At 40.5% G+C, this 26,489-nt stretch overlaps 2 protein-coding genes across 3 annotated transcripts in view; one reads left to right on the plus strand and one right to left on the minus strand.

The window, feature by feature from the left end:
- TG (thyroglobulin) overlaps positions 1-26,489 on the plus strand; it is a 148,825-nt gene that overhangs the window by 86,862 nt on the left and 35,474 nt on the right. The gene's annotated exons all lie outside the window — the stretch shown is intronic.
- SLA (Src like adaptor) lies at positions 356-23,283 on the minus strand. 2 transcript variants are annotated; one of them, XM_063174424.1, is made up of 8 exons: positions 23,063-23,281; positions 17,754-17,847; positions 11,695-11,794; positions 8,355-8,441; positions 6,883-6,986; positions 5,191-5,322; positions 3,128-3,260; positions 356-2,217 (listed from the first exon to the last, which is right to left on the minus strand). In XM_063174424.1, the coding sequence occupies exons 2-8, from the start codon at positions 17,812-17,814 to the stop codon at positions 1,998-2,000; spliced, it is 837 nt and encodes a 278-aa protein (XP_063030494.1). In that variant the 5' UTR covers positions 17,815-17,847; positions 23,063-23,281; the 3' UTR covers positions 356-1,997. The 2 variants fall into 2 exon arrangements, with proteins under 2 accessions (XP_063030494.1, XP_063030503.1); XM_063174433.1 differs by lacking the exon at positions 17,754-17,847 and having other exon boundaries at positions 23,063-23,283.

Here is a 26,489-nt window from a genome sequence, read left to right on the forward strand (position 1 = left end):
GGGATGACAGAGTGTCTGCATAGGTCACCCAGGGAGGTTGAGGAGTCTCCATCTCTGGAGGTATTCCAAAGCCACCTGGATATGGTCCTGGGCAAATGGCTCAAGGTGGCCCTGGTGGAGCAGAGGATGTCTGGGGGTCCTTTCCACACTGAACTGGTCCATGATTGTTGAACCTGTCAATGTCAGAATGTTTTATCCCCTTCTCACAGAGTCTGAGTGCTGCCAATTGTGTGGGCTCTGGGATTCTTTTGTCACCTTCCATCCAAGATACCTTCTGGTACTGGCATTGCAAGGCTGGCTGATTGTACTAGTTGCACACCAGGTTTCTCATTTTCTAAAAGGAGCACAAAGTAACTACTGAATATTATTTTAATGAATAAATACAAGTCATGACTTAGAAATCTGAAATTCTCCCCATATACATTTCATGGATAAAATGCTGTCACCATAATGTATTGATTATCAGTAACAGTAATTAGATTGTACAAATGCCTAGAGTTCTTGAGTATGTTTTGTTATTTGGAGTTCAGTGTTGACCAGCCAAATTATATTCATCCTTTAAGTCCTGAAATATGTTTAAACATGTGAAATATTTTGATCTCTGAACCGTCCTTGCTAGTGCAAATGATTGGATTGAAACTATCTCAGCTTGACAGCCTAGGTTGCCACATTTTACACACTCAAACAAGAGTGATTGCTTGGTTTAGAAAGCAATCACAAGCAGGTTCAAAGGAAAGTACTGGAATGGCCTGCCCAGGGAGGTGGTGGAGTCACCATCCCTGGATGTGGCACTCAGTGCCTTGGTTTAGTTGAGGTGTTGGGGCATGTGTTGGACTTGATGCTCTTGAAGGTCTCTTCCAACCCAGTCATTCTGTGAATTCTGTGAAAATGCTATGTACTGTTTTATGACTTAGAAAAGTGTACATACCAGTAAAAAAAAAAAAAATTTAGAAAACCCTCTAATCCTTAAGTCATTTGATGGGAAGTGTAATTTCTCTTTGATATAACTCTTGTCAGAGAAGAAATGAGAAAAAATCTCTAACATCCACTGTTACTGATTTGTTCCTTAGTTTAATTATTTTTAAAGCTGCTATTAATATAAATATTATACATAAATATGTGTCTGACTTCAGAAGTCAAAGTTAAAATATCTCCCTGTACACATAAAATGTCACACCTTTGCAAGCCAACCTTTGCAGTTAGGCACAACATCATCACATCTTACTTTTCAATTAAGCCCCCCTTTGTTCTCTGTTTGTCTGCTTTACTATGAGCAGCTGAATTGCATGTTTGGATATGCCTGAATTCCCATCTCAGGTGTGAGTAGGAACTACTTTTCTCAGTTAATTAAGCCTGTTCTTAATTTTGTGACTATTCTATGAAACTGCAGGCCATTGCCAGCAAGTGAGTTGAATGCTTTTTGTAAAGTCAGTGATTTTAATTTTCTCTCCTAAAAGATAAGTATGGAGTCACTATAATCAGGTGTTTCTTGGATGCCAGATGTTAGATACTTTCTTGGGGTTATTGATGTCTCTCTGATCCATTCTCAATGACAATGGATAAGTCCATCTTGAGAAGAAAAATGCTCCTTTTTTCAGTGTACATAGGTTCTACAAAGCAGGTTTTCAGCCTTGTGGAGAACACCAGAGTCAGATTTAATTTAAGTTCTTGAGCTGCAGTTAGTTCTTCCCTCTGCAGTCACCTCTATACAATGCTGAAGAGTCACCTGCACCACTTGGCTTTTGATTTTGAGTCTATCTCAGTTCATCCTGCTTGTGAACCAGTTCTGGTGCACTGGGGACATTCCCAGCATATGCCATGGCTGGGATAGCACCTTGAGAAGGTCTTCAGAAGAGGAAATGCAGAAGCACTGCTGGTGTTTGGTCACCAGCTTAGCAGATTGTATTTCCCAGCTGTTGAAGGATGGCAGGACCACAGGATGCTCTGGTTTCTGTCCTAACTCGTCAGTCTGTGGCTCTTTCCTGCTTGTCTTGTATTTAGTTATCATAGTATCTAGGTGGCAAGGGGAGGGCACTCTTATGTTTGTTCCCTGTGTATATGAGAGATTGGGATTTCTTCTTTCTGGCACTTGCAAAAGAAGCGTTGTCATCCTCAGTTAGGGAGAGGTAGGAAGCGATGCTTTCCCTCAGGCCATAGCTGAGGCAAGAGTCATCTATTGCTGCCAGGGTGCTCTTGGTATCTTCAGTCACCTCCAGCCTTTAAAAGAACAGAATTTTGTTACCATTTCAGCTACTTGGACTGAGCCTCTTGGGATAATATTAACAGTTGTTAAACCCAATAATGTTATTTTTGTTGTATAAAAACATTTCTGCCTCATAAATCACCAAGCCTTTCTGTTGCTTAGCATTTCTCATAAAAAAGTGCAATAGCAATATATAAATATTTTTGGCACTTGAAAACGAAGTATCATCTATATTCTCTTAATCTGTAAGAAAAATGACCTCAATACTGCACAAAATTTTCTTACCTTCAAAAGCACTTGAATGTTTTGTGAAGAAGAGTAGTGAAGGGAAATTTACCCTTCAAGAGTAAAAGGTGCTTTTGTTTCTGAGGGTGGCTGTTTCCCCAGCTTCTGAAACCTGACCTACTTTCTCTTGGGGCAGTTATGATATTAGAAATCTCATGAATTGGGCTGTGTGTCGAGAGAGACACAACAGGAAAGGTTCATTCTTGGACGATATGTTCATTACACCTGTGCTGTTCCCTGGGTGTGGGAAGAGAGGGGAGCCACTTCTGCCCTGCACATCAGAGGGGTGGATCAGCAGTGGTGGATGTCACTGGGCTTTGTGACCCAGCTCTCACTCCTCCCCCGTGGTGAAAGGACTCAGGAGTCCCAAAGGGACTGAACACATGGATAGCTGGATAGGAAAAATGATTGAATGCTAACAATACTTCTTTCAAAGTTAAAACCTAGATTATCAGTTAGAGAGCTGGGCATTCAGTTTTCATGGGTTAGCTTGATGTCAGATTGTTCAAACTTTAAAACTGCTTTTTTAATTTCCTTTAGAAGGAAATAAATAGCTATGTGTTCTGTGCTGCAAGCACAAGTATACACATGGCTGGGAGCAGCCCTGTTGTTTCTGGCAGCCTGTGCTGTATGTGGTACCTGTGAATGTTTCTCCAGTTGAAATTTTTATTCCTCATCACCACAGGAGGAACTGGATTCATCTCGGTGTTGTTGTTAGTGCACTGGGTGAGACAGGGTGTTGTAAGGACACAGCAGAGACCATCAGCAACTTCTGAACAGAAAATGAACACACAGACAGTTAGTCTTTGCTTACTGTTTTCTTTCCCTGTTGCATGCTCAAATAAACAGTTTTGGACTCAGCAGCAGCAGTCAAAAGTTGTGTTCTCAGCAAGGAGACAGTAACACAGGCTTAATTTTTCCTTTCCTCATACCTTTGCATTTTAATTTTTCATTGGGCATATTTTATACAGTACAAGTGAGGAACTGAGACTCAGAAAGGCAATGTGACTTGCTCAAAGACTACAAAGAATCTTGTGACAATAGAAAATTAAACCCACTTTTTCTGAGCCTTCGGTGAGTTCTGCTTTGCTTCCTATTGTCTCAGCCATGCAAACTGAGCGTAAAAAAGGTCAGATTGGATTGTGTGCACACCTACTCTTCTGTGGAACATGACTGTGGAATGAATTGGGGTTCCCATATTACCTTAATCAATGTTTCTGTGCTCTACCTTCTTGCTCCGTTAGGAACATCACAGATACTCTTCTGCCCAAATAGAGAACATGATGCCTAAATGCTGGTATTCTACAACTCTGAGTCTTATTTCAGAGTGAGATTTTGTATCTTCTTATGGTGAGGGAAGGAGGAGACCTAAATCTAACTATGTCTCCTCTTACGCCTATAACCCAAGTGAAAATGTTAGTTGTTACAAGTTTTGGGTTCTGCCCCAGCCCAGATTTTAGGCTTCAATTGTTTCCTTCTTTCTATATAGTGAAAGGTGTCAATTAGCTAACATGTAAATACACATGTATCTACTGTCCAAATTCTTACTCTCTTTATGTCATTGGACTTGAAAATTTCATTTGCTTGTTTTAAATGTGGATCACTAATCTCCTTAGTGTACTCTTTGGCCATCATACTTTTTCTTTTACCTGTGAAACAGTTAGGAATGGAATCTTCACACTTTTAAAATTACAGAGTATCCATTGCTTGCTAAAGCACAGAATCTATTGTTCTCTTGTAACTTTTAGGCAATTTGTTCTTTGCAATTTCCTTCCTCATTTTAGAACACTCTCATTATGAGGCATAGTAACTGCAACCACTTAACTGTGTTGTTTGTCAAGGTACCTTTCTGACACCTTTCTGATATGGGTAAATTCCCATAAATCTGGAAAACTGTCATTGAAAAAGTGTCATCCACTGGACTGACGTTAGTAAGAGTGGCCCTGACTCTGCAATTGAGCTAACAGCTTGAGCCTCTTGATATAAGCTCTGCTGATAAATTCCTGCCATGCACTTCTGCTAAAGTGATAGGGAAGAACCTCACAACGTTTCTGAAAATTTTCTACTGCAGATAAGGTTGTGTGCTGTAGTGGTTCTTTGGGGAAATGTGAATAGAAACCTGGTGTTGCATGCCCTGAAGCTATCTGCCTGCTTAAATGGCAAATAAATGAATGGCAGACATCTTCATGTTGGCAAACAGAGTCAGCCAGGAGTTGCAATCTGTCTCTGGAACTCAGATCTACAGGTACATGGCTTCTGTACAGCTGAACATTTTTGTATACTCACACTTTGGCTTTAGCTGTGCTCATAGAGGGTCTGGGCATCCCTGACCTGTGTTGACCTCCAAACTGCAATTGGAAGTTCTTTAGGGAACCCCTATATTGGAAAGACCTTGGTGTTTGGCTCAAACAGTGTTATTGACATGGCTATACAATATCCTACAAAACACCAATGCAGACAGAGCCCATCTGGCCTTATTTAGCTGAATTCTTGTATTGATTTCAGTTATACTGTTAAGGGCAGCATATTTTAATTTAGGATGAAAAATGAAGTAAAATGTACAAACCAAAACTTTTTCCATTGCTTGTTTTGTGGCAATATTTGCAAGTCTTGGACATAAGCAAAACTTCTTGTTCTGGACCTTTGATAGATAGTTTTATAGTTGCCAGTGGAAAATTTGTTTTTTCTACACTCATTTTTACCTGAGTAGTGATTGACAAGGTCTTCAAGGCACTGGAAGGTTTGTCGTGGAGAGATGTAATACCAGTTATTGGGGAGGCGGAAGATCCTGTAATGTTTCACCTGCCTGTGCCTCACTGACAAGGAATATAACCCTGGAGGGAGAGAAGAACTAATTACACCAAAGTAGGGCTGCTTGGGTGTCTGTAGCAGAATAGAGTATCTGTAAGGTGTGGTGCCATTACTCAAAACATCTCAGAAATAGCTGAAAAAACCCAAGTGGCCATCTTGTATTTCTTATTATACTTTATAGATATACATAAATATAACATGACTTGAGATTTTGGTTGAATTTAATTTCAACCAAATTAAATTCAATGAAATTTCTGGTGTGCTTTTCCTTTATTATTGCTGGCACGGGATCTTTTGAAAGGGCACAAAGGAAATAGGCCTTTACAGAGTTGTTTGCCCTCCACTGAATAGGGAGATCAGACTCCCAGGCTGGTACTCTTCTATGTACAGCTTAGAGTAATGCAGTAGCTGAGACCTGGTAATGCAGTCATGGCAGGAGATGACCACTTGGGTTTTTCTGTTTCTTTGTTTAGAACTGTTCTGCAGCATTTATTGGCAAGGACTAAATGCCAATCCTAAATTTCTTTGAATTTAGTATAGATATTAAGAAGGTAATTGGCCTGTGGTATGCAAGAGGTCAGAAGAGATGATGTGTTATTCCCTTTTATCTGTAGTATCATGATATTAGAATGTGTTCTGGTGCTTCAGAAAAGAAATACAGCATGTTGCACATGGGAGATTTGTTCAGCCTGAAGAAGAGCAGACTGAGAGGAGCCCTTATTGCTTATTGTGTTCAGCATCCTCAGCAGGGGCAGCAGAGGGGCAGACCCTGATCTCTTGTCTTTAGTGACCAGTGGCAGGACCAAGGGAATGGCCTGAAGTTGTGTCAGGGGAGGTTTAGGTTGAATAGCAGGAAAAGATTTTTCTCCCAAAGGGTTTTTGGGCCCTGGAACTGTCTCCCCAGGGCAGTGGTCACAGCACCAAGCCTGACAGAGTGCAAGAAGGGCTTGGACAATGCTCTCAGGCACATGGTGGGATTCTTGGAGTGATCCTGTGCAGGGCCAGGGGCTGGACTCAGTGATCCCTGTAGGTCCCTTCCAAGTCAGGAATTCTATGATTCTGTTTCTATGTCCCCATTGAAGAAAATAAAAGTATAAAGTTGGTACAGTATAATTTCCATGTAAAAAGAAAAAAAAAATTGAAGGCCAGTCATTTTTAAAAATAAATAAAAGACCTCCCTTTTTTATATAGTAAACACTTATCCACCACCCCCTAGTACTTGGTGTACATTTTACATCTTCTTGAATCAATCCTTTGTGGACAAAGGCAAAATTGTGACTTTTCCTTCATTGAAAGTCCCACTGTCTCATCAGGTTTGCATGCAACCAAAGTAAATAATTGTGTTTAAAAAACTGAGTCTTGTTTGTGCTGATTCCTGTGGAACTTTCCATGTCCATCAATAACCCCGTTTCCAGTAGGTGACTGGTAAAGGCTGGCACACTGCACTGGGTGCCTTCACCTTCCCATTACATGCCTTTTCTGGTTTTGGTCTGATCCATATGAAGCAGGACAGGGAGTGAATTAGAGAGCTGTAAGAGAGTTAATGCCTGAGATCAAGAGGTAAAATATCTGTATTGTCTCACCTTTCCTAGTTTCACTCTCTCTGATCATGAAGGAGCCGACCTTGGTGTTGGGCAGCTGTAGAAGTTCCTCTGCTTTTTCTCTTCCCAGCCCTTCAAATAACCAGCTGTGAAGCAGGAAAAAACAAATTCTGAAATTTGGACACCAGTGGAACAGTGAGCAGCATGTGGCTGTGAAAGTGCTGCATTAGCCAGGAAAAGTGACTGCAAAAATAACACTGTGGCTTTCTATAGTTATTCTCTCATCTATATTCAGCCCTATTTCCCCAGTTTATGGAGAAACTTTTGCTGGTTTTGAGTTCCATTAACCTTTGTGAGGTTAAGAGAAGAGTAATAAGATTTGGACTTATTAGGGAAAACAAAACTTTTGGAGCTGCTTTGATCTGTATTTCTGGGTACAGATTCATGTGGTGTATTGATGACATCTGTGGCATTAGTTAAATCTCTCTTTTTCATTTAAACCACTTTTGTTAAACCCAAATTGTATCATAAATAAACCCCAAATAAGTTACAATTATTTTGCTTCTTCTAGGGAACAGTCCAACCATTTAACTTAATGGGCTTTGTGGATAAGGGAATGTGGAATTAGTCCTACAAATTTCCACCATAACTTCGTCCAGTTCTGTGTTTTGCCACAGCCAGTGTCTCACCATGCACTTGTGCTTGCTCAGCTCTTCTAGACTTATGGAATAGAATGGAATTATATTTTAAAGCTGTTCTCATATGTTTGATCCAGTCTGCTATCACTGAAGTTTCAGACAGTGGCTTCCATTGCCCCACATCTGTGCCCTGCCTTTGGGAAAGCATCACTGTTTCAGGAGGATGTAAAAGCATGTTAAAATTGAAGCCCTTGCATAGTTTACAATGACATTAACAGTTCATATCCTCAAAATTAAACAGGTATTAAAACACTTGTCAGAAAGCTTTTAAGTCTGTGCTTTAATGGTTTTTTTTGGGGTTTTTTGTTGTTGTTGTTTTTTTCCCCCCTGAGTGGTGACTATGGCAACAAGAAATGTCTGAAATTTTCTTAGCTCATCCAGTGAGAAAGTTTACATTCTTGAATGACTTATTAGCATTTCTATTTGTTCTTTTTGGCCTGTTTTCCATGAGCAAACCTAGCTAAAATTTTACTCTATGTAAATATTAAAAATCCATTCTAAATAGGCTCTCTTCATTAATGTCTTTAACTTAAAAGATCAGTCCATGCAACAGATGTATATTAAATATCTTATATGTGATTTGAGGTGTCTTTGGCTCTTTCCAGCATTTAAAAGAAGGATTTTCCTTTTCACTTAGTCTAAATTTATAAGTGGATTTACGTTCTCAGTTTTCAAAAGATGTCTTTTAGATTCTCAATAAATAAAATTTCTGTCTGCCAAGTCACTATTGGCACTATTTGGCCTATGACTCAGAGTAATCAGAGGAGGATATGTAAAAATGTGGTGATGAAGGGCTATAGAAATGCATTTACTTACCCATGATAAACCTTTGCTACATATTTTCCTGGGATATAATTTTCTCGACCTGTTGTAAGGGAATGGACTCTCCACCAGCCTCCTTCACTGTGTGAAAGCAAGAGAAGGGATATTTTCATATATATTTTCAGAGCTTCTCATCATGTGGAAGTTAGTGAAGTTACACAAATTAGCCTGCAACCTTCTGTGTGTGCTTCTGAAACTGTGTATTCAGAAAGGAACCCTGTTTGGTTTCATTTAGAGTAGTTCCATTTCTAAACCTTCTTGAGAATTAAATGTGGGTGCAGAAATAAGCTACTTTGTTCCGTTTAAATTACGTAAGTAATAAAATATTTTTCTGCAGTTGAAAGAACAAGGATAAATACTCCGTGGTTAAACCATGCTGTGCTCTGCCTTCCCACAGCTAGACTTGTACTGGTGTCCAAGATATTCAGTTTACAGCTGAGAGTGTTGTGTCTGAACAGGCCTGTAACACCAGGATAGAGGATCTGGGAAATGGAGTCTGTCAGCTTGGGAACAGGCTGTGAGTCCAACTGAACCTGCTTTGTGGTTTGCTCTTTTCGTTGTCTTCCATGAGCTGCAGAGCAGACTCCAATCAAATAGACCTTGTAGCTGAAGCTGCAGGCATATCCATTTCCCCCACTATGTCTTAAGTTATTGCTGTGATACTGAATTCTGGCTTGTACTCTTGAATCCCTTCAGAAACAAAGGGTACCAAGAATTTTCACAGGGATGCTGCAAAGGATCCCTGTGAAAATTTTTGGTACAAGAATTCTTTAGTGCAATGACCCTGATGACTCTTGGGTTCTTTGCACCTTCACTTTAGGAGTTTGAATCCAAGGAACTGTGTCTTGTTTAAATGCTGGTTTTGTGGATGTTTGTATAAATGCTCCCAAAATAATGTCTACACTGCAGATCTGACTCTCAGTGTGTGTCAGAACAGCTGAGTTGAAATCACTTAGGTTAAATGTCATGAGTTAAAACTTCTGGGACCATGGTCTAGAATGTCTGTGCTGAGGGAAAAAGGGGGAGTTTTGGGTTTGGGTTTCCAGATGAAATGAATTTATCTATAAGAATTTTAGTCCTTTTTCCCCAGAATTCTCCTAGACAGAACTAAGAATTGCAATACGAAAAAAAAAACCAAACCCAAAACCGAGAGATTTGTCATCTCTCTCCTCCCAAACTTTAATATTACTAACCCTGAAAAATCCCTATGATGATTTAAAATTCCAAAGCAGCTCATCTCTCCTGCTGCAGGAGCTACAGACATTATGTATATTGAGGTCAGTCTTGGAGGGCATTTGGTTTGATTATTGCCAGCCAAATGCAGTTCATCTGGTAATGAAAGGTGCCTGACCAGTGTGGAGAGTGAGAATCTGTGCCAGTGGTGCTTACATAAATCTACCAACCCAGAGCAGCCACAAATATCTGTGAGGAATTGCATTTCCTATGGAGGTGCCATATGTCCTGTTCCTGGCAGGATTGCTGGGGCTGATTGCCACTACACATCATTACTTTGGTAGAAGGCTGAAAAGCTGCTGTTATAAAAGCAACTGAAAAGCTGCTGCTTGTGCTGACTCCTCTGTGGTGACTCCTCGCCACTTGTGCTCTGGTCAAAGCTCCTTTTTTACTGTCTTTTAGTTCTTTGAATGATCTTGGAAAAAGAATTACAGCTTATGAGCAGGAAGAGGCTTCAGGCAAGAGGAAGAGGCTGACATCAGCATGTGCCCCAGCAGGGGAGAGCAGGTCCTTCATCAGGACACTGTGGTTTGCATAGAGCTTTGGACTGTCTTGTTATCTGTGAACAAGTTCACTATTCAAAATAAGAGGAAAGTTCCCATCAAGGCTTGCTCTGGATGTAATTTATCCATCAGGAGAAGCCCTTGTTCACTGCACAACAGACAAACATATCAAAACCTTCTGCTGCCAAAGCCTACTCTTTTAGAAGTTGTTCCTGCAGTAGATTTTACTTTGCAGCACATGTGTACATATAATATGCCACACATATAATTCCCATTGATGTGGGCATAGGCAGCCCTGTGGTGTGTGAGGGCCTGTAGCCGATGAAACCTGAGAGTGAGGCTTTGAGCTGGAATTTCCAAGCTAAAGCAGTTGTTGTACCATGTCATGTATGTTCTGCAAACTGCAGCAAGGTTTACATTGCTAGAAGCAGGCAGAGAGAATCCCCCTGGTTTAGAGGAGCTCTCCATCAGCAGAAAATTTATCTGGTGGTATTGTCTGAGTCTTGGGTGGAGGAAGAGAAAGCACTGTGTTAGCAGAACATAAGTGCAGCCATTCTGGGTCAGACCCAAGGCCCTCTAAGCCTGCGTCATGTGGCTGACGAAGGCCACTGCAGGTCATGGTGGCCTGGAGAAGAGTCTGAGAATTCATCAGCCATCCGTGATGCTTCTCTTATTTCTCTCCTCCAGCCATTTCACTATCTGGTTGAGAGTTTTTAAAATTATTTTAGAAGTCCTCCAAGGATTCCTCTGCTATCAATTGTCTGGTCTCCCATTGAATCCATCTGCTGGACCAGCTGCTAAAACGAAACCTTTCATTCCATTTTGAGCAGTGCAAGTAGTGGCTGTGGGGCTGAGTAACTTCCAGGAGGTCACTGTGTGCTGCTACAAGCTGTGCCTAGGGGAACTTCAGGGCTGCTTTCTTCTGTTTTTTGTACACGTGCTCATTCTTGTGTCTGGCAATACTGCACTTAGGTTAAGGTCAGTCTGAACTAGTTCTCCAAAGCCTGTGTACTTCTGGGACTCCTAAATTTTTTGAGTGGAACTGGCTGAGAAATCTGTCATTTTTCCCTCACTAAGAAAATGCAGAATTGATTAAAAAACATAAAAACACCCCCTCCCCCTTTTAAAACTTTTTTTTTACATTTGCCTCAAATTAGGATGAAATTCTAAGACATAATAATAATGGAGTTGTTAGGTTAAAAAGGGTGAGAGAGAAAATTACAGACACACTTGACATAAATAAATTCAGGGTGATTTTCATTTTCTATGTGATTCAAACTATTTTGGCTCTTACTCTGTTTTCCATTACATTTGGGGAATACTTTCTTACAATTGCTTTTCAAAGAAAATTGTTCTGAGTTTTATTTTAGAATAGAGTCTGAATCCAGCTTGAGAAACCTAAGATAAATGTATAAAAAATATGTAATCCCAAATTCTTAAACTACATGGAAAATTACACTATGGCTAAACATCCTTCCCTGAAAATTCTGAACTCAATTCATTTTGCTGAATTGCATCCCGTTTGGGCCAGGTGCATAAAACAGAGCTTTGCTTCAGTTGTAATAAAACCTAATTTAGAAATAAATTGATCAACTTACTCTGATAGCACACGTAGCTTTTCCCCTACATGAAATATAGGTTGGCTTATGTCTGCTGAAGGATAGTCATAGAGAACAGCAAGGAAATCACTCTCCTGACCTGTGAAAGAAGAAATAAAAGGTCACTTAAAACAAAGGTAGTGCTCTGAGACATAAATGGATTTTTCTTTAAGTGTTATAGATTTTATGTAGTAGGTCAAATGGGGAAAAAGTCTCTGAATGTCAATTAATAAACAAGGAGCTAAAGAAGAACCTATAGATTTATAAGAGGACTTTGAAGATACTAGAAATGAAAAGTCATGTGGTTAATTGTAAGCAACTAAATTTAGACCACTTTTTCTAGCAATTACCATATTTAAAGGACATATTCAGCTTGGAACTAAAAAATTAGTAATTATTTAGAGTATTAGGAAGTAACCCTGTTTGATTAATGCTACTGTCCCTAATTGCCTCCAGCTACAGTTTTGTATCGTTAAATTTAAGACAAGGAAGATGCATGTTGAATTGTTTCATAATTTTACACCACTGATAGTTTTCAATGGTAGTTTAGATCATGGTCAATGAAAGTGTAGCCATTATTGCCCATTTCCATAACTATTTAAAGGAGCTTAATGATCTGCCAGCACACTTTTTTCTCAGCATTGCATGGAGATGTGCAAGAGCTTCAGTGACAGAAAACAGGCACAGAGATGTTTAAGTTGAAACCATTGTAAAATGGCAATTTGCAGAGCTGAGGTCAGCCAAGAGATGAGAAGACCTTTTACATCAGCTGGGATGAATCTGGGACTTGCACCCTGTGTAGGATATGCTGAGTGTTCTGGGTTTCTGAGGGGTAGAGCACTATACACAAGACTGGGATCATCAAATGTGAAATGCTCCTCATCCTGCTGGAATCTGTGGTGCCCAGTAAATGCTGGCAGCTGGGAGGTTCAGAAATGTGTCATGCTGGGTGTTTTGAGCTCTTTGTCACTAGTCCTGGCAAGAGGGATTGTGCCATACACTGCCTGCATTTCTCTTGGAAGCAGTTTCCCCCCCTCCACATCTCAGTACCCTCCATGATCTCACAGGGAGACAGAGCTTCCCTCTGCCTCCACCAGCATCAGCACCCTGGTTCTTAGGAGTACCATCTAGCACTTCATTTGCAGAGGTTGTTTGACCTCCATTCTTCCCACTCTGTGCAGCCCAACATGTGCAAATATGGATGTGAATTCAGGGTAGGACAGAAAAAAATTAGATAGAGAGATAGAAACACTTCTGTATCCTGTTAGTTTTTTTCTCATTTAATATAGATTTTTTGCCAAGTTCTCTTTAAGGAAGACAGCTATTGAGGGAAAGCTAGGTGCAATACCTGAATGAATGCTCTGTGTTTTTAGCTATGTGTCTCAGGGCCTTAGAAACAACTCACAGAGATAATGACAAAAGGCTTCTCTGGGTAATCTGTTGTGTTTCTTTCCTTCATGAAAGAAACATGAAGGAAAGAAACACAGCTGGTTATCCAGAGAAGTTATGGATGCCCCATCCCTGGAAGTGTTCAAGGCCAGGTTGGATGGGGTCTGAGCAACTTGATCTAGTGGATGGCATCCCTGCTCATGGCAGTGAGAGTGGTATTAGGTGATCTTTAAGATCCCTTCCAACCTAAACCATTCTATGATTATTTTGAGAGCGTGTAATATTGAAATTGCCATGAATTTCTTAGTTGATTAGTGTCACTGAATTAAGTAGGACCAGTCCGGTACAGCCAACCACTGTGGTAAGTCTAATATGACTTATTATACACTTAGTTCAACCCTATAGAGGAAATTCTGTGCTAAGCCTTTGATGGCTGCCTTGTTCTGCACAGAAAATCCAGTGGCACCTTCCTGTCTCTGAATCTACTTAGTACCTGAGGCTAACAACACCTAAGCATTGGCACTGAGTCTTTTTTGATGAAACAAAATCTTTACCCAGGACTACTAGAAGAATTATGGACCAGAAGATACATTTTAAAAATAGCAAATGAGCATAATAGCAAAATGAGGATAAAGTTCCATCACTTAATTTCTCGTTATAGGTTATAAAACATCATGTAATGCTACATTGAATATAGTTATTTTTAGCTTAATGCCTTTAGCATTGCTTTTTTAAAAAAAATTATGCTGTTTATTTAAAAATATTCTGCTTCCATGGTGAAAGAGTGGAAAACAAGTGCTTTTCTGCTCCCCTTCCTTGTGCACTGTCATTTGCATTTCATTATGCACTGTGGGGAAGGTGACTTTTTGTCTACTCTAGCAAGACCTGTCTCACTTTGCTTACACTTTCATATTTATATTAATTTTTGTTTCAATTTTGCATGTAATTTTTAGTTCTGAATAGGAAGGAATATATCAGAGTGTTATTTTCCACATCCATTCAAATGTTACCTCTTGAACTACATACAATTATATTAAAGTGAAAGTAAAGGAGTGAGCCCCTCCTTCTTTTCTTCGTTTTGATTGGTATTAAAGTCAAACCTCACTGGGTTTTTTGGTCATGCAAAATGCTCCACCATGCTGTACAACATTTCACAGAACCCATGCCAGCTCCTTACAAACACAAAAGCCTGGAAACAGGAACGAAACAAATTACACGCTTTCTCCACTCCTAAATTTCACAGTGATCTAATAGATTTCATCTGATGAGCTCCCCACACTTTCAAGATGTAAAAGAAAAAAGATTTGCCTGAGTTTATCTAGCACAAACTCTCCTCCACAGGGCAAGTGGAGGTTACATCTGCAATGGAACAACCCAAAAGTTAGAGTGGAAAGATCGAAGCACAATCGTTTCCACTGCATCAGGTGTTAATTCTGGGTGGTTTTTTTAGGAATAGGAAATGAATGTGAAATACATGCTAATTTTAGATGTCTTCACACCCACATGTCTTGCAAAGTGTGAGACTGAATATTGTATCCTTCAAATTATTCATTGGGAACGGAGAATGAAGCATTATTAGAGCATAGGCAGAGCATCCAGATCCAGGTCATTGCCCTCAAAAATCTGCTGGGCTGGGCACTGATGTGGTCCGTGTCTGGAGTGGGAATGAACTCTTTGGAGTTCAGCTCCATGCATCATCCATCTTTACTGGCCAGCAGAAATATTATGATTTATGGCAGGGGGTGCACCAGAGAGGGGGAAGAAGGGTACTCATCTGGGAAACTGTGCAGCACCACAAGGTGTGGCTGCAGAGTCACACTTTGGTACCCAAGCTAGATCTAAACCAGCCAGCTTGGGAACTGAGATTTGTGCAGGTGCAGCCCAAAAGGATTAACCCTTGATTCGGGGTCCCAAAGAAGGACAGAGAGAGGCTCACAACCCTTGATGACTCTTTGTTGCTCTGCTCACTCTCTCATCAGTCCCTGGGTTGTGTCAGGAATGCCTGTCAGTGTGTGAGCATTTGGGATGCAGTTATCTTTGGGTTCCAAATCCTGCTTGGGAAATGCAGTTTATACACTGTTCCCTTTCTCGGGGCCAAGACTGGCCCACTGGTGCTGAGGAAAGCACAAGGTTTTGCTTTCAGAACACAGGGGGCTCATAGGGGTCTGGTGAACACTGCAGACCAAGTCTGCTGACTGCAGTTATCTATTTTCTTCCCCCTTTTACTTGGAAACTCTTCCATTCTTTCCCTTCTGTTTCAGTCCTTCATTTTATTGAGTCTCCCTGAAATGAGCCAGTGACAAACCTACTTCTCCTAATAACTATTTCAGCTATTGAAAGTCCATGGATTGGATCCTTCACCTGAGCTAAATGAAGTCTGTTCCTGGCCTGGTGGAAATCTTTGGTTTGTGATATGATTTGGAGTTTGATCTGCTCAGGAAGGCAAACAGATACAAACCCACTGGGTGAACCCTAACACACACTTTGGTACCAGGTTCATTTTTTCATTGGATTTGGATGACAATACTGATGTTTGTATTCCCAACTTTCATTAGCAACATCTAAACCATTATGAAAGATACTGGTTTGACCCAGACTAAGAGATGGATGGATCCAAAGAGCTACTCAGGCTGATAAATCCTAGAGTCATGGAATAGTTTGAGTTGGAAGGGACCTTTAAAGGTCATCTAGCCTAACCCTCTGAAGTGAGTGGGGACATCTTCAACTGGATCAAGTTGCTCAGAGCTCCAACCATCCTGACCTTGAAAGTTCCTAGAGATGGGCATCTACAACTGTTGTGGGCAACCTGGTCTAGTATTGCACCACCCCTATTATAAGAATTTTTTTTTCTTATCTCTAGTCTAAATCTATCCTATCTTAGCTTAAAACCTTTATCCTTTGTTATATCAAAGGAGGCCCTACTGAAAAATGCATCCCCATCTTTCTTATAAGCCCTCTTTAAATGTTAAGAAGTGCGACAAGATCTCCTGGACCCTTCTCTTCTCCAGGCTGAATAACCCCAACTCTCTCAACATTTTCTCATAGGAGAGGTGTTCCATCACTGATCTTTTTTGTGACACCCCCTTGCCATTGGATGATTAAACAAGGGTGTCTGGTGCAATTTTAGCTGTGAGAGTGTCTGAAACATCCCTCCAGCCTTGGCAGGTGCCACCGCATCTACAGGAGATTTGTTCTCTCCCCAGGTGGTCGCGGTGGTCAGGTAGGACTAACAACATCCCTTTCTCAATGTGCTGGGTGTGTAGGAAAGTTCAAGTAGACTGAGTCCTGAATTCCTAAATAGATATTTCCCCATTGTAACTACTGTGCTATCAATGTTTGCAGAGGTGTGTTTTAGGGATATGTTATATTTCCATCACAGAAAGGGTTGCAGTTGTTTTTAGCCCTGCTAAATCCTGACTTTTAGCACATGCAGGGCCAGGACACACTTGGTCACAGCTATGGCCTGCTCATCACCAAGGTTCTGCTTTGAGTGAATGCATGTCTCTATTTTGGTGTTCATATGTGGTATTTGTGTCAACAGTTGTTGGGAATATCAGCATAAGGCACTTTTCTTCACAAAAAACCCCAAAACCATAAAAAAAAAAATAGCAATTTGCTGAGTAGTTTTTGGTCTCTGCTATGTTCTGTGTTAGGACCTAGGGCTGCAAGGCTGCCCATCTCAGTGAGTTCCTAACCATACTAAGATCAGGGCTGGGTTTCCTTGCAGCAAAAATTAAACCAGGCTGATTCCCTATCCTTATAATAATGAGCAGCCCAATCGGAAAATCTTTGATGGAAAAAACCCAAAATCACAACAAAACACAAACAAACAAACAAATAAACCTACTTAAAAAGCCCACCCCAAACACAAAGGAAAAAACCAAAACTGCTTTCTCCTCTTCAGCTTTGCGGAGTGATTTCTTGCAGCTCTAGTGCCAGGCGCCTGTATTAGTGCACCAGGAGTGCTGAGGCACTACTGGCTCTCCACCCACTCACTCACAGTTTGTAGTAGCTGATCACCAAATCCCTCTTCCTTTCCCCCTCCAGTGCATGACCTCTAGCAGCCTGCAGAGGTGGCAGGGAGGGATTTGCAACCTGATTTATTCACATGTGGATACAGAGGGCAGATGTGTTATTCTTCTTTGGCAGCTGGCCCTGTGAAACTTGTATTCCTCTCTAGCCTTTATGGATAAATCTGGTGACAGGCTGGCTGTGTGCTACTTCTAATGCAATTATCTGACAGTGGATGGACATAAGGTTCAATGCAATACGTCATTAAAACTTTTAACTTAAATGAAGGAACCCCAAGTTTCAAGGATAAATTTGTATAAAATATCACATGCAATTATGTCAGAACACAGCATTCCTGGTTTCTGAAGTGGTGTTTCAGTGCTTTCTGATTTGGAAGGAACGTCTTTCAAGGAGTACCAGCAAATAATACGTTTAACATTTGGGGTTTTTAATTAAAGTGCTTCTTGGAAAATGAGCTAAAACGTAGCTAAATATAAGCAGTGTCTGGTGGATGCCCTCCTTCTGCCACAGCAGCCATGCACTCGCCTGCTCCTGTCAGGCGGCTGAGGAGCGACACATGGCTGAGTCTGTCGCGTACCGTGAGCGGCTCTTTCTCCTGAAGGAATGAAATGAGTGAAGTGAGTGAAATGAGCTCTTACCCGTTTGGCTCAGCGTGTTTGTTTCCTCAGATGCTCTTGGAGCTTTCACAGTGTTTCCCATTGTGCTCGCTAATTCCGTCAGAGTTCTTCAGAACTAAATCAAAGCAGACATTGAAATTTAACATCACAATAACACCTGCTGTGCCAGCAGATGAGAAATGACCTCGTTTGGGCGTCTCCAATTTCATACAGTTTTGCTTTTGAGAACTCTGGTGTCAAATTCATGCAAGAGTTTTACATACTTGCTAAACTCTCACCACTTTGGTGCTTTTATCAGGGGAATAGCAGAAAACCGCAGCTAGGGAAGTTGCTCAGAAGAACATGATGTAGTAAAAGTTTCCATTACCAGTACCTCAGCACAATAGGAAGTAGCAGCAGAGCTGTGCCCATATGGGCATTTCATATACAAAATATTTTTTCAGCATTTAGGGTACTGAGGCTACAAAGGATCTAAGTAGAATGATGTCCCTGGTTTTCAGCACTGTGTGTATATTTTTCTGGTTTACTACTGAGCACAAAGAACACAGTTTGGTACGTTTGGGCTTTTTTCGGATGCAATTGTGCCCTCAGCAAATGTGGGCAATTTTTTTAAAAGTAACACCTTGCCTAAAAAAATGCTTGATTTCAAATCAGTCCTCCTGCATAAAGCCAGCCAGTGAAAATTCTTCAGATACCTGAATTAAAAAGTTTTGGTGGATATACAAGAAACAGTATCAGACAATTGTGGTACTAAATAGTGTGAGAAGAGCAGTTCTTTCTCATAGCTTTGCTGCAGCCATCCTAATTCTCTCTGACAGAGTACCGAGAGATAAATATTTTGAATGTGGAAGGTGTATCATGCTATGGTATATTTTCAGAGGCAGAAGACTAAAAGCTATATCTATTTAAAAACTGTTCATTAAAGAAAAAATACCACCAGCTGATGGGTAATTATTTTTTAAGAATGTATTTCTGTCCATTGCCCTGTGAAAATGATAACAGGAGCTCTAGCAGCATTGTATTAGTATTTTACATCTTGTGGCCTTTTCTAGCTTGAATATTTCAAAGATGATTACTGAATTTGGTGTGCTGCTCTTCACTTACACATGCTAGAGCCTGATGAGGGTCAGTCAGGCGGAGAGATGTCCAACCTGAGAAGTAGAACCATGGACATCAGCAAGACTTTATTGCTAATTGTCTTTCAGAATAAGATTGGCAGAATTTCAGTATGTTGATTAATACAGTAAATTTTTAACATCTTACAGACAGTTTAGGAAGACAGAATTTTATCCTACAAAATAAAATGCCATTCAAAGGAAAGAAAATTCATCCCTTACCAAATGCAAGGAGCTCAGTGCTAGAACAGATGGTAGTGCACAGTTTGACTCCACCTCATCTGCTTTCCAAGCTTCTTAGTGCTGTTCCCAAAGGCTCTTTGCTAGAATTCTCTATTTCATTGGCCAAATGGAACATTACCCCTTCACTTTATGCACTCAGAACTGGCTTGTGGCACATCTGGAGGGTGCAGCTGTGCCAGTGTCTTTCTGACAAGCATCTGAAACCTACTTTCACAAGAACAAAAATGTGTTGCCTGATAGGAGAAGTCTAGAAGCTGAATAAAACAGCGCCCTTAAATTTAAATAAATTACTTGCATATTCACATTTTAAAAATAGGTCTCTTTATAGAAAGCAAAACAAAAAAATCTTTCTTCATCCAAATGCACCTTAATTTCTAAACGTGAAACCAGAATTCACTTTGTCAGGCAATGTCTGCTTTCAAGATCATAATTTTCTGATCTAATTACGGGTATTTTTCTGCAAGACCCAATTTTAAGTTGTTGAACATTTTTCTTACTTGTATCCCATAAAGAACAAGAGGTAAACCCATAGGAGTAGTGCAGCCAGTATTTTGGCTACAGATATAGATGTTCATGGCTCATCTTCAAATCAGCCAGAAAAATTTCCTGGGCACAGCAATAGAGAGCTCAACAGGGCTGAAAATGTCAGCCAAGAGAGTGAGATAAATACCTGAGCTGAAAAACTCTGCTGAGCTCTGTGCTCTGGTAGATGCATTTTTGCAGTAATTTAGAAGAGGGGCTCAAATCTTGCTCAGTGTATAGAATCTAAGCTGAAATTATCGAAAATGTTGACAATTCCAGGTAGGTGGCAAAAATAACAGCATAAACATCTGATGTCCATCTATCATTTTGACACATGCAATTGATATTTAGATGAGAATTGCTTGTGTCTCAAAAGTGTATGGGGAAAAAAAAAAAGTCCTACCTCTTAGTACCATTTAATGCTGGGTTTTGTTATTTGAGGGCTGGGAGAGCAAGTCATCGTACAAGTGTCAGGCTTGTGACCAGTGGCCTTTTTCCTCCTCCTAATTTGAGGCATGCCTGAATCTCTTTGGAAAGTGATATGTAGTATTTGTGCATGGTGGAAAGGCTTCTGAAAATTTTACTTCAGGCTATCAATCTTTCTAAAAGCATGGCACATTTCACGAAGGTAATTACATTTTTCTAGAATGGTGTTTAAGGATCCAAACTCTAAATGCTGCTTTAGAAATACCTGAAGTGTTTCTGCAGGGTTGCTTATACATTGTTTGCAATTAAACCACAGAGGAATTCAATACTGGACAACAGGGAAGTTCCTGATTTGTATTTTTGCAGGGCACAGCCTGGTTCCCTTCTGCCATACCAGGCATTGTTCTCAAAGGACCTCTGATCATCAGAGCACAATGTGCAGCTCTCTGCTGCTGCCTTAGATGAGGAATAATCTGGCTTGTGGAAAATGCAAAGGTTATAGAGTGCTTTCAGTGCAGTGAGGAGCAGTGACGTCTCGGGCTTTGCCATCATTCACGTGTTGCTTTTCCGTTTCTCATTGCATTTTCTGTGCTCTCTTACTGTCACTACCATGGTAGCATAAAGTCCTGAAAGGGACAGAGAGTTCAAGATGCTCTCCAGTTTCAGAGCAGGAGTGCTCAGTGAAAATAAAAAAATTAAAAGCTCTGACTCTTGCTGTTAATTCACTTAGCCAAAGTGACTAAAAGGAAAATGAGACATCAGACTAGATTTTACTACTAATGCTATTTGTCATTGTGCGTATGGACAGAGTAAAGGTTCCCATAGTCCAGTCAAAGGTGGTGGAGTGAATGTTCTGAGGTATGACTCAATGTTCAGATGTTGAAAATGGGACATGGAAGTTTTGTTTGAAATAGGGAGGCAAAAAGTGTTTCTACTTGATGGCTAGCAATGGCATGTCACTAGAGTAAGAATGTACAAAGTAGTATCACAGTTTCTGGAGTAAGAATGTACAAATTGGTCATATTTCTAAAACAATGATGTGCTTTGCTCTCAAGTGAGTGATAGAACTTGGTGGCTTAAGTAGCTTGTGCTTGTATTGAGTTATTGTCTGCACAATACAAATCCATTCCATCACTGCATGATAAATTCTTTTGTGGTTTTCTGAAATTTTGAGACACTCTGCAAAACTAGACTTACTGGAAGCTTCAAAAATGTCATGAACCAATTCTTTTCATTGAAATCGATAGAAGAACAGTAACAGTTTTATAGATTATAATCTTCTGAAATAGCAAATTTGCTACAGCCACTGCATCTCACTTGACCTTATTGAATCATAGAATAATTTGGGTTGGAAGGGAGATTTAAAGGCCACCTAGTCCAGCCCTCCCTCCATAGACATTTGCAACTAGATCAGGTTGCTCAGAGCCCTATACAACCTGGCTTTAAATGTTTACAAGAATGGGGCATCTAGCAACCTATGTTTCACCTCCCTCATTGTAAAAACTTTGTTCCTTATATCGAAACTTGATGACAGAGTTTGGGGTACAAGTAGAAGTGCCATCCTTCCTTCACAGGAGTAGATAATTAGGCCATATCCAAAGGAAATAATTCACTGAGGGTGATGAAGGAAGAACTAAAGAGAAATGATAGCCTCTGAACTCACTGTGTCTTATCTACCCCAAGCCCTCTGGGATGCTGGGAACCAAAATCTACCTGCAGCCCTCAGCAGCCACCTCCTTGGGCTTGCATGAAAATTTGGTTTTAACTCTTAAGATCACATTTGCAGTGTTCCAAGCACTGGCCCTTCCTCCTCTCCCCTTTCCACTTGTGCACATCATGTCAGGGAAGGGTGGTCACAGGGCTGATGGCACACACAGCTGTTTGGGCTTAGGGACCTTTGCTGGCAAAAGGAACGTGTGGAAATATCTGCAGTCCCAGACCTGCTCTGTGCCCTATTTATCAGAACTCTCAGCAGATATGAATTCTTCACTTGTCAAGACTGGAATCCCACTGACCTACATGGTGTGACCCCAAAACCTGTGGTACAATTTTCCCCTTCCGTTCCTGTGTGCAGCACATGTAGCAATAACTTCCTCTTGCAGAATTTGTTCTCTGAGAAAACGTGCTTCTGCAGCAGTTAAATAGCATGGAACATGAGAAATTCTGCTCCTCGGTGAGAACTTTGAAAAAGTATATTTAATATGATTGAGAATTAGTTAATATAAAGAAATGGAAGTAATAAGAGGAATAAAAAGGCAAGATAGATAAGCACATGAATAAAGCCCTCCTACAAGGAATACCGTAGACTAGTAAAATTAGAACATTTATCATTCCTGAGATGCTATACCATATTTTATTTTTCTTTCCTGATATTCACATCTATATTTCTAAGGTCTTAAAATTTAATTCTCAATAAAGTTCACAGGTAATGTCTGAATCTCATTTCGCTTGAAAATTAAAGCACTGGCATCCTGTTATTTTTCATGTGTGGAAAGAAAAAGCAAAGCAACTTAGATTTCAGAAACTGTATATGTTTTTTGGTGAATTTCCCTTAATTTATCATTATTAAAATGAACATCCTTCCAGCTTTGAGGCAGTTGTAGCTTTGCACTTAGAAAGAATAACAAAATACTCTCATCAAAATAATTCAGAGACACATGCAAACATGAAACAACACAGAAATACCACACTATCCACACTTCTAACACTTTGAATAAAAAACCCACTAATCTGTGGGCTCATATTTTGGTTACAGTGAAATGCAGTTTGCTTTAGCATAAGGTTTTGAGCATCTGTCTTACTTTTAGGTTTCAGTAGAAATACTCCTTGTCCTGTCTATCTTTAGTACCACTCCTTATGAAAAGGATCAAGGCAGGCTCTTCTATTTCTGCCTTTGGTGGTACTTGAAATCCCCGGTCTGAATCCTGTCATTGTTAATGAAATAGAACACCCTTGTATATAAATAAAAGGGAAACATTTGGTCTCGTATGCAGCTAATGTAAAAGATATCACAGCAGTGATTACCTTTAAATGCTGGGCATGGCATTCCAGGTTGCAGTATTCCTGAGAAAAGCCGTAGTCATAGCACTGCTCTCAGGCTGCCAGCAAGGTTTAGCTGATCAAGTGGAGGAGCAGCCGGTCGAATGAGAGTGTTGTGAAGTTCACGCTGTCATGTAGAGCAGCATTTGCCAAACAGGCCACATACTTCCTCTCTGAGAAATAAGGAAGGCTCAAAGTGCTTGCAACAGATGAGGTTCCTGTTGCAAGTCACTACTGAAGGCACATTTTATCTATGGGCTGAGAAAAACAGGGAGGTTTTCAATGTATTGCATCAGGGCTGGTTTCAGCAGATATAAAAAATGAGGGAAAAAGCCCAGTTTGCATTACTTACACAAAAAGGGTTTATTTTCTTTTCTTCTTCTTCTGAATTTATTTATCCAGTAATGCTTATTTCCCAACTGTTTTCTTTTATGCAGTTTTACTATTTTTTTTTTCTGACAGGCAGGAAGAGGCACAAAACATTTTTTTCTCTCTTATTGAGTCTGAATAGGAATGCAGCCTTTCCTTTATGCTTCACTCTGTACACCAAATACCTCTGTCTGCAAATAATTGAAGCTTAACAGCAGCAATGAAGAAATATGGATTGAAAACCAGTATGTGAACCCCATTTTCACATTTGTTGTAAAAAGTGCGGAAGCTTCAGGACCTTCCTCATCTCAGTGTCTGAGATGGAGGAACCAAGATACTGGCCTGTTGAATAACCTGACTAAAGTCACTGAAGAGTGTTGTACTCTGGGTATGAATATAGAAGTCAAAAGGATTTATTAAGGTTTGCCCTTTGCTCTTATAGCCAAGATGGGATCTGAAAAACTCCCTAACATAATACAGGAAAATGTTAAAAAACTCTCGACAAACCTAAAGGAAACAAAATAACCCAGCAAGCCCTAGCAGATTTCCCACTTTGCGCCAGAGCAGCTCCAAGTAGGTGCTTCTGTGAAAGCTGGTGTGTAACTATTATTGAAACCAGGAGACACTGATCAAATCCCCAAAGCTGTGCAAAAACTTGGTAATTTCAGGAGAATATTCTTTCTCTTTGATGGGCTGTAATAGCAGTCTTCAGTTTGAAGGGTCAGGAAAGCACAAGGGAGCTTGATAAGCTAATCAGTCTAAAGCACAGCTCCATGGTTACCCATGCCAGTTATATTTTATTGTTTAGTACCATCTTGCTTTCTTCAAACCACAAGGATGGGACACGCATGTCCATTAATGGCATTCACTAAATTTATGAACAGTGTGTCTAGAATTACTAAAACATCATGGATTAGGGGATGTCTGCAGGTGGGAATAGGCAGAGCCTTTTCCCAATTCTTCTTACCACCCTAAGCCTCAGGCTGCCTCTGACAGTCTTTGTGCCTTTATAAGAAATAAAGTCACCGTTCTAAGATGCACTTGGGAATGGGACAGGTCTCAGACTTAGCAGGAGAGTTGGTCACACTTAAGAAGAAGTTGGACTTGCTTGATAGAACATGATCTGCTGGAAACACAGTAAATCTCAGACGCTGTTTGTATCGTGCTTGTAGAGGAACAGATGAGTTTGCAGTGAAGGGTGGTAGATAGAATTCTCCATTTGCCTGTCATTTCTGCCTGTTGCTGGTGGCTGGCTGCTGCTGTGCAAGGATGAGAGCTGATTTACTCTTTTTGTGCATTTAGCTAATACCTTGTGTCAAATAGGATAATTGATAATTAGTGTTTACGTCTAAATGGAAGAAAGTGCTTGTATGAATTAAGTAGGACTTTGTATGTCATCTTAGAAATATTCATATCCTGTTATTCAAGTCACTAACCTGACACAGGCACTCTGTGAGTCACTTGTGAGAGGAGCATTGTCCTTGCAGGGCTGCCTCTGATGTCAGCAAAGAGGGGTTTGCAAAGGAAAGAAATTTTCCTTCTTCAAAATGTTATTTTTGATATAAGAGAGACAATCCTTGCCTTCCTCCCATTTTTATATGGGAAGTACAGTCTAGTAGACGATTATGGAGGGAAAGATGTTTCTTTCTCAGTCCCCCCTTCCATTGCTGGACTGACCTGACCATTCCCTGTTACACCCCCTGTGCTGGTGTTTGCCAGGTGTCTGCCAAATGTCTTCTTAGCTGTGACAGAGACTCCCTGAGCTTTTCCCAAAGCTTTCCACTTCTCCAGGCTCTTGAAGCCAGGCTTCATGAAAGCCTGGGAGAATGACATTAATGTCATCACACAGAGCTGTGCAGCCTTGGTGTCTTGTAAGCACTGGTCACTATGCAGAATTGGTTATCTAAGGAAAAACAATGAAAGACACTGAAAAACAACCCTGCAAGAAAGAAGCAAATAGGGTCCAAATTGATTCTGAAAATAGTTTAATTCCAGTCTGTTAAAGAATAATCTCCTGAACTCTTTGGGAAAGTGAGTCAGTGGTTGTTTAGTTGCAGCTTGCTTATTTTTGCAGGAAGGAAAAACAGGATTTAAACAGTATCTTTAATCTGGCATCAGCTAAATCTGAAGGCACCCTCAAAGAGAAATAAGGTTCTGTTGGCTGTCCATGGAGTTATTATCCTTAAGCACAGACTACCAAGGAGAAGGCTGTAGTATCTGTTTCTCTGTGTCTCTGAGCCCAGCTTAAATGCTTCATGCAAAATCAAACACAAGCCATGTTTTAAAGGATAGGAAGCACTTGAGCTCAGCAGTCAGGAAATGGAAGAGCCCTGGCTATCCTGGAGGTCAGACCAGATGGTCTGACAGATACTTCTGGATGGGAACTGTGTGCATCTGAGCCTGGAGAGTGCCTATTTTTAACAAATAAAATATTGCTGTGCAGCTGGCTCTTTTGGGAAAGCAGAATTCTCAGGACATTTCCTTGCTCTGACTGTTTGTATTAGATGTCTTTTGATCTCATTTTTGGGTGGTGTTACTGTAATTGCTGTTTGCATTGCCTAGAGCATGGTTCAGGGCACACAGAAAGCCTGCTCTGGCTGCAGCCATCAGAGAAACCCCCTGCACTTGCAGGGAGTGCGTGTGTTGAGGGAACAAGAAAGAATTTCATTTTTAAGTCAGTTTGGGAAAAAACATGAGATCGTGATGTGAGGAGAGGAAGCTGCGTTTGGGTTTGCAGAATGTGGGTGATAAAATCTAGTTCCCGTGAAGTTTCTAATCATTAGATGTGTTCTGAATAATTTTTGAAACATTTTGCAGAAGCGAGCTTCCAAGCAAAATGAGGAATCAAAAGACATTCAGCACTGCAGCTTATCTGGCAATTGTCTTTTCCAGATATGTTGTGAGGCAGGTACAGAGTACAGTGATAGCACTGTGGTGGGTTGACTCTAGCTGGACACCAGCTGCTCACTAAACCTGCTCTGCCCTCCTCAGCTGGCACAGGAGAGAAAATAAAGTGAAAATCTCATGGTTCAAGATAAGTACA

Source organism: Melospiza melodia, chromosome 1, assembly GCF_035770615.1.
Source record: "Melospiza melodia melodia isolate bMelMel2 chromosome 1, bMelMel2.pri, whole genome shotgun sequence".
NCBI lineage: Eukaryota > Metazoa > Chordata > Aves > Passeriformes > Passerellidae > Melospiza > Melospiza melodia.

Coding starts and splice junctions, on each gene's coding strand:
- SLA (XM_063174424.1), bottom strand. CDS start 17,814: ATGGGAAACACTGTGAAAGCTCCAAGAGCATCTGAGGAAACAAACACG. Junction 11,795..17,753: donor AAACACGCTGAGCCAAACGG/GTAAGAGCTCAT, acceptor CTTCTTTCACAG/GTCAGGAGAGTGATTTCCTT. Junction 6,987..8,354: donor GTAGCAAAGGTTTATCATGG/GTAAGTAAATGC, acceptor CCTGCTTCACAG/CTGGTTATTTGAAGGGCTGG.